At 37.0% G+C, this 12,424-nt stretch overlaps 1 protein-coding gene across 2 annotated transcripts in view; it reads left to right on the forward strand.

Moving 5' to 3' along the window:
- Positions 1-246: 246 nt before the first annotated feature.
- The window catches only part of LOC140936696 (uncharacterized), a 51,340-nt gene continuing 39,162 nt past the window's right edge, over positions 247-12,424 (forward strand). For both annotated transcript variants that reach the window (XM_073386182.1, XM_073386183.1), the window contains exons 1-5: positions 247-528; positions 2,170-2,267; positions 8,679-8,738; positions 8,881-8,969; positions 11,931-12,053. In XM_073386182.1, coding sequence (XP_073242283.1) covers positions 487-528; positions 2,170-2,267; positions 8,679-8,738; positions 8,881-8,969; positions 11,931-12,053 — 412 coding nt within the window. In that variant the 5' untranslated portion in view covers positions 247-486. The remainder of the gene's footprint in view (positions 529-2,169; positions 2,268-8,678; positions 8,739-8,880; positions 8,970-11,930; positions 12,054-12,424) is intronic.

Genomic DNA, 12,424 nt, shown 5'->3' on the forward strand with positions numbered 1-12,424 from the left:
TGTTGAAAAAAAAAATTTCACGAGTGAGCGCAGCGAACGAGTGAAATATTTTTCAACCACGGGAAAGGTTCGACTCCAAGGGCTTGTATGGGAGAGAGAGGCTCTATTTGATGGCTCCTGTTTAAACCCTTTCCCCGTAACGCGAGTTTGAACTTGGGGGACCTGTGGTTTTGGCACCCAGTTTGTTTCTCCTTTTTTAAGGACCGTGCTGGCTTTAGCTTGTTTAGAGACTGGTGCTGAGTTGCATTCCACAACAGACGCCATGCTAATTTTTTTGCCGCAGCAAACAACAGATCAGGTACGTGGATTTGTTAAAGAGATCATGCATCCGGACAAACACTTATGATTAAGAGTGTGAATACAGATTGTTAAGTGAGATGTTTAAAAGTTCAATGGCTACCTAAATTGTTGCACTTGTTTTTGAACAAGCTGTCGGGTTAGAGCTGCTCTTTTCCAAATGGCATTTATTCGTGAACCGGTGAAGCAATGAAGAAGATTAAGGGGAAGTTGGTGAAACGAAGTTCCCAGGTGTGTATAAAACCGTTACCAATACAAAACTACATTATGCAAAGGTGAAGAGTTATTCAATACCACTGAATCTCTCAACTGTAGAAGCTGGAATGATGCTTGGAATGCAACACTTTGAAAACTCTTAAAAGTTTGTAGGTGTGCTTACATTCCATCCTGGTGTAAGCTTAGTTTTCTTGCAATATTCTTGTAATAATTTATTCGTTTGTGGTTAGTGCCACATGCCTAATATTTACCTTATTTTACGTCCAATACTAGCCTTCATTAAAGTAGATATTAATGTGGTTATTTTTCCCAGTCAGGAATGTATCAATGTAAGATGACTGATAAAAGACAAATAATGAAGCTGTCTTAACGTTGCCCCTCATGAAAGTCTATGGTCATCAGTAATCAAAGCATGCCTGAAGTAGCCCATACGTTATCATGGTCCCCAGGGTTTCTCCTCAAATGAGCTAGAACTGTGAAGTGGTGAGCCTATTAAAGTGTCCACCATGTGACTGCTGATCTTACTTCAGTAGACACCAGCTGTAAAAGTTATCAAATTTGAAGTTAATTAAGTGACGAATACTGAGAAATGTTTATCAGCCAGTTCTGTGACATCACATTTTTTATTTCAAAAGTTGCTTTAGTGCATGCACAATATGAGGAAATAAAACCAATCAACTACATGCACTGAACAAATGTTTCCTTTAGCATATATACTGCCCGGGGTATACTGTGGTCTCAGAGAACTTATTTCTTCAGTCTCCTCAAGTGAACTTGAGATTAAACAGTGAACTTGAGATTACAAGCCACAGAAGAAAATTGCCTTTTGTTACTGCTTTGTCTTCAGTCAAGTTTGTTGGAGGCATTAGAGGAGAAAAATCTCCATAGTTCTCGTAGGAAGTCACTATGTACATTGTATCAAAGGTCATTACTGTCTCCTTACTGGTTACATTATCATGAGAACCAATAAGGCTGAATATTGATCATCATGCAGGTTAAAACATCCATCAATCAGAGCCTTGGGGATCAGACCCTGACCTTAACTTCTGCATGGAAGTGATGATCATCAAAAAGGTTTTCTTCACTTTCCCTTTTTGCATTGTCTAATCACCACTTTGTGGTTCAAGTTTGTTTGGGGAGAATAACAAATGAAAACCTCTTGAACCAAAGTACCCTCTATTAATGATTGATTTAAGGAACATTTTGAAATAAAATAAGGAAAGTTTGAGAAATCAGAGTCCCCTGTTAAAATGCAATTACATGAAAGTTTATGAGTCAAAGTTTCCAAATAATTATTAGTGGTGTAGTGCAGTTTTAGTCGCTTTTGTCCCAATAAAGGCACTTTTAATCTAATTCATGGTGCTTTTTCATACAAATGAAAATTGTTTTATATATGCACTTCTCAGTGCTTTGTCCCAGTTATAGTAATTAAGCTTAATTACACTGCAATGTAGAAAATAGGTAGTGGACTACAAACTACACACTATCACACATGAATTCCATTGTATTCTTTTTTACTTGTAGTTATTTGGCATTATTATTAGTATCTGTTTGATGGGTTAATCATGAAATCTACTTCGGTTGTATGGGATACATACTGTACATGTATATTTAACACAAAAAGTTGAACTGTTTTGCTTTATTTTGGTTAATCAGACACAACTGCAAGTAAATCACCACAGTTCAGCTGATTGGACAAAATACGATGAGCGTTTAATTGAATGCGTTGAGAGTGAAGATTTGGAGAAACTCAGGTAATTGTGTCCCATTCCTGTTTTTACTCTGCATTTGTTACCTTTTGGTTTTAGTTAAATTCTCAAAAAATAGTAATGTTCACAGTTAAAACGGTAGAAAATTATGATAACTGTAGTTTTACTTAATTTAATTTCTAAAGCAAAAAATTTTAGATATTCTAAGACTTTTTTTTTACTTAAAACACACACAGGAAGCTTATTGAACAAGGTAGTTTATTAGCCTGCGTGGCAGGCGCAAAAAGGGGAAGGGGAGGGGAGAGGGAGAAAAGTGCGAAAGCGGGGAAAAGGGAAGGGAGCGCCTGCTATAAGAGCCGGTGTTTTGGTATTCCGCCCATCATTTTCTGAACTAATCTGATAATGTCAACTGTCAACTGGTATGTGAGCAATCACAAGTAAGGGGCTTCTCGGCATGGTCCAAACTTATTAAATTACTTTGTTTACCAGAAATTGTCAAGTTGAGATGCTTTTTTCAAGTGATATCATAATCGGCCAAAATAAGACATTTTACTGTTCTTGCTTCCGCACCAAACACAGCAAGCATAGACTACGAGCAGTTTGTCTCTTTTTTTACAGCTCGCAGTTTACTACAAACAATGATCATTTCCGTGTGAATACACTTGACCTTTGGTCTTACCTCATTAAACACAATGGTCACAAACATTACAGTCGCCTGCCTTAAACGCGAATAATGAAAGGCGAATTATAAACAATTGTCAAAAAGCTCAAACGGATAGTTTTTACCAAAGCTACAGCTCCCTCTCCTTGCAAACCATTTATAGAAGTTCATTCAACACAGAATATGTTTTTGCGGAAAAGCTTAAGGTGGTCTTGTGAATATCGGCATTGCAGATGTCTGCCAAAAATTCACAATCGCTTTGAATTGCCGCTCAGTGTTTTGGACACGGCTCTACGTTGCCACCTGTGGGGTCGCCAATGCAACCAGCTTTTACGCATTGGCGACTAAATTTTCGCACCTGGTCGCCAACCTGGCACCCAAGATGGGAGACTTTCTTCTTTGGGAAAACGTATACTAATGATAATTTGTTATCCTTTACAAAACTAACGGATAGTAAAGGGTTTTTTCTAACGCTCTAACCTTTTGCCTAAACGCTTAAATGGTTTGTTTAAACATTTTAATGATGTCTAAATGATTTAACGATTTCTTCCAACACTCTAACGGGTTGTTCTTATGATCTAACAGTTGGTCCGTCTAACGTTTGACTTTTACTTGAAAGAGGATTGTGAAAATCACATGCGATGAATTCGAAGGAAGTCTTATTGACTTTTGGGCAAATCGATCGCAATTCTCAACAGGTCGTCCCGTGTTTCTCCGTAAATGACTTTTAGCGCATCGATTTAAAACAATTTCTTTTCGTCGAACATGTATCTCCACTTGCAGACTCGATAACAGATTAGTCTGATAAATAAGCTTAAGCTAATCAAGAACGAACAGTACTTATTTCTCGAGCTTCTTGTAAACAACTTTATGCAAATTTCTGTTGAGCGTGACGACCCAAATAAAAGCTGTGCCGTTTTTTTATTGACTTCTAATGAAGTACTGTTAAACTCATGCTGTTTGCCTAACAAACTTCTTGTGAAATCAACTTCTTTGCCCGAAAACATTAGTGACGTTTCCCCTTTCTGGAGACTTTCGATCACGTGCTACACAACCACGAAATAGATCAAGTTTCACCGATGTTCATTTCTGAACATGCAAATACATGGGACGCAAAACAAATTTTGCAGATTTTGTTCTTTAATAACCCAAATAAGTTTTTTTGTGATTCCTAAAGTTTGTTTATCTAAATGTGTATTCCGTTTCCTAAACGTTAATCTTGAATGCCTGTTTAGGAGATTTACGCTTGAGTGCGGGCTCATTTTCCTGAACACCGGCTGGAAATCATGTGAAAACTGTTTGAAAGAAAGTTCAAAGGAAGTCTAAAGCACTCTTTTTGTGTTAAGGCTAGGTAAAAGATGTCAAGTTTACTGTATTTTATTAGTTCTTAAATTTAATTTTTGGCAACTAGAAGACTTGGTCTGGCGACCAAAAATGAAAACTTGGGGGCCAGCTGGCCCCAACATTTTTTTCTGAAAGTTGAGCACTGTTGGACGTATCCAGTATACAAAACCTCCTGAGTATCTCTGCCTGCCAAACAAGCTATTAACGTGAAGTTGCTACATGATTGGAGTAATTTTGATCTTCCATTGCTTAAACCAGTAGAACACATTTCCTTGATGCCTTCATCATGTTTGTCTCTCACACTAAAATTGCATGCCAGGATACATGCCAATAAGTTACTCATTAAAGCTCAGCCAATCAGGAATTTGCGGACGCCAGCATCCGCAGAAATGAACAAAAGGGGGTTCTTATAGCAGGCATCCCTTCCCCTCTCTCCCCAATCCCCCTCCCTTTTTCCCTTCCTCCCCATCCCCCTTTCAACACCTGCTACGCAGGCTAGTAGTTTATTTAGAGCTCTGAGCAGCAACCATTCATTGATAATTTATGTTATTGCATAAGTACCATCACTGTTATCAAGTGTTCAAGCTCTTGGGCATGGTCCAATGTGGGTGCAATCTATGGTTTCAAAGCTCATTTTAACAGTTACGTATACTTGCGGTTATTACTTGTAAATACATGTACATCAGAAGTCCATCAGGGCTCCTGCTTCGCCAAACCTTTGAGCTTGGGCTTCTGGATAATTATACAGTTATTTTCATCAGAGTTGTTTGTAGGATACCATCTCCTGCACTTATCTTATTGATTGTCTAGTATTGAAGTTCAAACTGTGGCTTTTCAGGTGGGAAGTGGGATCTAGGAGGCCTATTCTGAGAAAGGAGACTTAATGGATTTGTCAATAGGTTTTCCAAGAGAGAGTTATTTATATGGGAGATTATGATACAGTAGAACCCTAGAAACTCGAACACACATGACTAAGTCTCATTTCCCTTGGATTTGACCCCACTGTCTTTTTTCAGTCGTTTTTACTCGGTTAACTCAAACTCAGATTACATATAGTTGAATTCCTCACTAACTTGAATTAAATCTCGTTTCTCTTGACTTGAATTTACCCAGTAACTCAAATTCTGGTTCTTTCAATTCACCACGGATACCATCCCATTAGCTCCTTTGTCCTTTAATCTGTTAAGACTCTAAAATTTGCAGTACAGCAATTGGTTTTGAAAATTTCTGCAAAGAACAGATCAAGTATTTGATAGTCATTCCCGACCTTATGAGTCATACTGGCTTATTAGAATAATAATATACACGAAAAAATTACTCAGTTCTGATTGGCTGAGAAAGGAGTGTTCTTTTGTAACAAGAGTGCAAACTTGTAACACAAAATAATGCAAATTACAACTGGTTTCTGATTGGCTGAAAACACAAAAGAAACCACTAAGAGCCAATCAGATTAGAGCTGTTTTAACAACACAATTTAAGAAACTGGCCCTGGTTTTCAGCAAACAATGATTTGATTTTGTACGCAAAACAACAATAGAAAAGTTAAAAATATATTCCAAAAACTCGAACACAGTAAAAAGTACATCTTTCTGGCTAAATGTATTGAAAATGTGGTGCTAAGAGAAAATTACTGTCAACAAAATTGAGGAAAATGAGCCAGAGAAACTAAACAGGCTACTTATAACAGACTACGCTTAACCCATTCGCTCCTGGAGATTTTGCTGAAAAACGCGTTTTGAAGCTAGTTGAGTGGTTTTCTGGTCACTGTCATGTTATTAAGAGCTAAAACTTACCACAAACCTGTTTACAGGTGGTGCACTTCACGGCCTTCTGATCTAGATGCAAAATAATTATCAGCTTGCAAAGTGCGGGCATGCAGAGAAAGCAAAATTTCGAGATAGTTTTTGGGTTTAAAAGTGACACAGCAGTCTTGACTTTTACTTTTTCGCTTTCTCTCCTCCCCTCTTTTTTCGCTTTTCTTGCCTCATTTTTTCTTTCTCTTGCTGGGCATTTAGTAGGCTTCATTTTGGTGGAAAGAGTTTTTGGGAAAGCTTTTAGGATCTTAGGATTAGGTGAAAGGAAAGGTAGGTGGGCAATGGAACAAGATTTTCATGCAGATTTTCAGGTCAATCTTACATGGTTTTTTGCCTTTTTCTCTGGTGTCCGTGACTGAATTTTGCTCATTCTGGTATGGTTTGAAAGATCTCTTCACTCTGCACAAGTTAGTGGAAAAAGTTGTCCTTGACCGTTAAAACTGATAACGTCACAAGGGGTAGAAATGACGTGGATCAGCACGGGCGGTTTAGGGGCGAATGGGTTAAGTAAAAAATAAAGAACAGAAATGGTGGCAACCATGACAGCTACACTGTTCAGGCATTTAAGTGAACAAGTATACAAGTTTTCCATGATAACAACAGATGTACGTTATTTCTTGGAGGAGAAAGGTGTCCTGTTGTTCTCTTTAAGTCTTTTGTCGAGCAAAGACCTCTATGAAAACATCCATGCAATGGTCTGTTTTTTCCTACCTCAGTAGCAAACAAAACCAAACATTTTAATGTCTGGTTCAAACTTAAACCAATGGGGGAAAATACCATAACCAACATAATGAAAGTATCCGTAGTTGGTTCTAGCCTTAATGAAAGTAAGAAAAAAGTTTACGAATCATAGTGCATGAAAACAATAATCAGCAAGTTGAAGAAAGCAAAGATTGTAAGTTCAGAATAATATCACCAATGTCACAGGCCACAGAGGTATAAATTTTCTCAATGAATACGATGAAGCCGACGAAGAAGAGCGGCCATGACTCTCAGTCTTGCAATAGGCCAAATGAAATGATGAAAACCCCAGCGCTGAGAAAGAGCAAATATTATTATTAACTGGCAGTTTCCGACATCACAACAACTGTGGCTCCACTCACCCATCAATAGCAGCGGCGAAAGAAAACAAATTGTCTCCTTCATTTTCGGGTTTTAAATCTCAATGATTTATCCATAAATCCAGCTATGATAGGGTCTCAGGAAAAGACAATGATGAACAGTCGTTAAGCAACTTAGCGAGTGTCTTTCATCTTTGGCTGGTCAAAGCTTTCTCCTGATTTCAAAACGGCAGTATACTTCTTGTAAACACTTCTTGTAAACGCCGAGCTCTCATAATCGAGGATGAATTTAAACACACTGACTTTTTTGCTGATTGTTGTAAACCAAGTTATCTTTAACAGGCTGGTGACCATGTAAAATCAATCCTTGCACATTTCCAAGTTCTTAGCTGAATGATTTTGAAAACGTTGGTATTGAAAAAGTTTGAATTTGGCAAAGGTAGTAATCTGTTTTAGCCAATCAGTTGAGTGAACTGAAAATGTGCTCACTGTCAAAATTATTTGTTGCTGTAGTTATCTTTTTCTTGTATACTATTAATAAGTAATCACATGATTTTTCTCGTGCAATTTGGAATAAATAAGGACTTGTAAATTTTTCAAAGACTACAAAGGGCACTCACCCTACGAGCTTGTGCACTTTTTTTGGACTTTTAAAAATTTACTCGTGCTTATTTATTCCAAACTGCACTCGAAATCATGCAATTACCCATACTAACAATGCATAAATTAGTGTGTTAAACTTTCTGTTGAGTTAAGTTTAATTTGCACTGCACTGTATACTGAAGTACTGAAAATCAGTAAAGTATCGATTATTAGGAAGTCAAGGCAAGTCGACTTTACAAATGTATTAGGGCAGGGAAGCCATATCAGTCATTGGCTGGTATCAAAAGGGGCCCTGCGTAAATTATGACCACACAATAAATTTAAAAAATTTAAAAAGTACTCTAAGATCATGTACAAGGATTTTAATAAAAGGGAAATTACATTTCTTCATAAAAATCACAATTTGTTTGAGATTAAAACAAATAAGCTAGAGAGCTATTGAAGTTACCTAAGTATTACATGTATATAAGTAAGAAAAAATAATGGCTAAAATGAAATCTAAGAAAGTTCTTAAAAATGGAAAACGACTGCGTAGCTTCTTTTATTGATGTAGGTAAATTATTAAAAAGAACTGCACCTGAAAATCTAAATGTGTTTTTTCCTAGCGTTCGTTCCTTTGTCTTGTCTTGTAAGTGTGAACAGTGCAAAATTGTTCTAATAATTAATAATCTGATAAATATGGAGGAACTAATAAAAGATATGTAAAAATAAGGTTATATTTGCGGGCTTTCCTTTGTATGTCCAAATCCACCCACCCTTACATTTTGAATGATTCTTTGGTCAGTGCCCTCCTTTGTATATTTATAATTATGTGCTGCCCTGTTTTGCCTTATTATAATTGCAATGATTGCTACAATCATTCAGATTGCTGGGCATTTTTCAGTGATGTTGTAACAGTCATGGCGATCATACGGAAACCAATAACACAGTAGTAGGAATGTTTTGACCTGGAACCTCTTTTGGTTTTGATCAGGGTCACTTTGGGAAAAAAAGGAACATCAGCTGTTAAGGTGGATCCAAATGGAACAACAGCGTAAGCAGACTGTTATTACATGTCTTTATGTCACAACCATTTTTTTTTTTCATAACTAAGATGTAGTGGCACATAAACACAAAAATATTCTCCCTCTTTGGAAGTCAAAGCAGTACAGTAGTAACTTTAGAAATTCTTTCAGTCTCCACACAGCTTGTTTAAAGGGAAGTGTTGAGTGCCTTGATGTGTTACTGGAAGAACAGCCAGACCTTTCATCTGTAGACAAGTTAGGTAAGTTTACTGTACTGCTCAAAAGAGAGTTGAGGTCACACTGTTACTGCACACTCAATTTGGAAAAAAATCTTGAACTTTACAGTTGTTTACAGTGTATGTCACTAATGTACTTAAGCTTTACATGTACATGACTGTGGAACCTAATACATGTTCATGTATATGTTAGGAATCATGTACATGTACTTGTATGTCTTACAATCAAGCATTGCTGCCAGGGACTTGACTGAAGTTGAACTGCTTTGCCATATATATATGTTTAGTATATACACACTGTGATCTTGGTGATTTAAGCAGTTTTATTGGTTCCCTATCTCGCACTATTTAACAATATTCACCTCCTAGCGAGTGGATAATATGAGAGTTCGGTGTTTTTCCCATTTTTTTAGAGAACGATCTTTTAAAAGTCGACAAAATCCTAGGGCTGACTTTTTTAAGCCAAGAAAAGGATTCAATACAGAGTTTTTCAACTGTAGCTGAGTTTTGTGCTTTCTAAGAAGAAAATTTTGGCTCAAAAATGGAAGTTTATTTATGACAAACAAATTTAAAAGGAAATGTTCGAAGAAATTGTACATTTCAAGTAAACAGGAAAAAGAATGATACAGGACGACGACGTCTTACCTCGAGCAACCAAGCTGCCATTTTTGTCAGCACTTCATGTGAAGAACAACACAACAAACCCTATTGTCTATAAACTTGGCAAGTCAACAGAAAATGACAAAGCTCTACTTTTCTTCTCAGGTAAGGAAACAGTTCAAACTTTTAGCGGTTCCATTTAAGCCATTACGCTGTTGTTTGCGAAATGATAAACTTGTGAATTGCCATGTTTGAAAATTCTGCAAAGATCTATTTTTAAACTTACACATGATTTGATCTGTCAATCAAATCTTACTTTTTAATGGTTTCCTCTCTGATTTTGTTGAGATCACTTCGTGTGTATATATTAAAACAATTATTCTTTTCAATCTCGGTGAATAGTGGCTTTGGGAATATTCACCTCGCCGCTTTTGTGGCTCGGTAAGTATTTAGCCACTATTCACCTTGATTTCAAAGAATAGTTGTTAAATATATATATTTTTGTATACTGTGCATTCCTAGACAATACATTGTACATTAAACCTCAGCATAAAGAACAAGTGAGTTAAGAACATCTTGGTGAAAGTTGGCCAGTAAAGCACCATATACAGTTAGAACCAGTTCAGCCTGATCATGATAAATAAAACAACATCTTATTTAAAAATAAAGATGATGCCAGGATATGAAACCAATGAAAAGATGACCACAGCCTAAAAACCCACAAATGACCTTAGCACCAACTTCTCTGTACTCAGGAAGTGCAATAGAAAATAGACTGTCAAATTTATGAATTGCTTTTTATTAAAGAGAAGAAACCAATCTTAAACACGCAATCAGATTCCATGCAAGCAAAACTGTTTTCATTTTCATTTACACAATGCAAATGTGTGGATGGTCAGGAGTTAGCAGGAAGCAGGAAGTTCGTTTGCTTGATTTTAGCAAGGTGGGAACAGCTAAGGTTGTAAATATTTATGCCAGCCTGGGGTTGGAAAGTCTTATGTAAGGATAATATCTGAATAAATCTGGGCATAGATACTGATCAGATTCCCATAATTGTTTGTGATTTCTAGTTTGGTGTGACAGAGGGGCTTTTTCAAGGTCCATGCACTGTTCCCCGATAAAGAAAACTTTTGTTTTATTTGTCAAAACTTACCCAGAAGAGGAAAAATTAAATTTAACAAACTAAACTGACCGCCGTTGTTTTTTCGTGAACATTAAAGACCGATTTGTAGTGATAACCCAACCCGAGAAAACCGCATCCAACCAGAAAAAAAATGTGACTGTAGCGGGATCGGGATGACACATCAGAAGCAAGCGGGATGGCGGGATGAAAGAAAAAACAGTGGCGGGAAGCGGGATTCGGAAACCCTATTTTACACCATCTGTACAGTGACACAATATGTTGTCTGTTAACACAGGAATACAGTTGAACCTCTGTTAAGCAACCACCTATTAGACGGCCAGTATTTTAAAGTCCCAAAATTATACATTGTACAAAGAATAGGAACTTAAACCTCTATTAAGTGGCCGCAGCCACCTTTTGTCCATCCCAATTAGAAATCTCCGGTTGTTCTTACCTCTAAGTGGCCATAAAGTGTTTGATACATTTAGTTTGGCTTTATTTCAAGAATATAATGAAGGAATTAAATATGCTCGGAGATACATATAGAAGGCGATGACTGATTGTGGACAAGTAATGCTGCCTCAATCCGTGGCATGTTTGTTTGAAAATAAAGTGATACTTTATGCTAATTTTTGTTCTTGTCATGAACGAAGGAGCTCTCAAATGGAGCTCCTGTTCTAAACCCATTTTCTTGGCTATTTGTGTGTTATTTGAGAGCCATTGGGCTGAAACCTTTAACCTGTGTATGTTGTAACCATAGCTAGTTTTTTTAAAAGTTGTTTTGGTGTATTTCCCTGCATCAAGTATGTTCATTTCTCCATATAGTGTATCTGGTTATTTACTTAATTTTTTTAGCTATGTCACCATTGTGTTAAAAATATCATTTTATAGCTAGGCGCTAGCTCAAAAACATTTGTAAATTTAGCTCCACCAACATCCTTGCTATCATAAGTATCGTTTTATGTAACAACTTCTTCTTTTCTTCCCATTAACAATCCAAAAAAGTAACATTCTCTACTTGGATGTAATAATAAAGGTTGATGTTTTTGTTGCTGTTGTAAGATTATGCTCATGTTGTGCTATTTTGTGACAAACCTCCATTGATCAGCCAACCTTCATTATTAGCGACCACTTGCGCCAGTACTTCAATGGTGGCTGCTTTATGGAGGTTCAACTGTATTGCCAAAATTAAGGATACTTGTACATACATGTGTGTCACACCTGTTTGCATTTGTTTGATGTTAATGGTGATGGGTATTCAGGATGCAGTCCTCTTCATGTTGCTGCACAGTCAGGAAAAACAGAATGTGTGGACAGAATCCTACAACACAAGGTTCATGTTGGAACACAGGATGGCAGAAAAATGACAGCACTTCATCATGCAGGTGTGCATGTGTTAGTTTGTTTGTTCCATTAAATCATAATACAAATTATAATGATAACATAGCTAGAAAATTCGCCTAATCAAATTCAATAGCACATGCGTGCTTCATATTCCTATTGAGCACGCTGATGACGTCAACACTCGTAATTCCTCGAGTTGTTGTGAGCTTAGCAATCCTGAGTCTCTTGAGTGCATCCATAACTCAGCAATAGACAGTGAAGCGTTTACCATGTGTTTTATAAGGAAATTTAAGAAGAAGCGTTTGAATTTGTTAACCAATAGTAAGGTAAAGAGGTGAGTGTTGTTGTTGTTGTTGTCATCTCGGCGAGCTGTGTGGGCAATGGCGTGAGATCATTCTTTGCAAAGTTGTTT

This window comes from Porites lutea, chromosome 5, assembly GCF_958299795.1.
Source record: "Porites lutea chromosome 5, jaPorLute2.1, whole genome shotgun sequence".
Classification (NCBI taxonomy): domain Eukaryota; kingdom Metazoa; phylum Cnidaria; class Anthozoa; order Scleractinia; family Poritidae; genus Porites; species Porites lutea.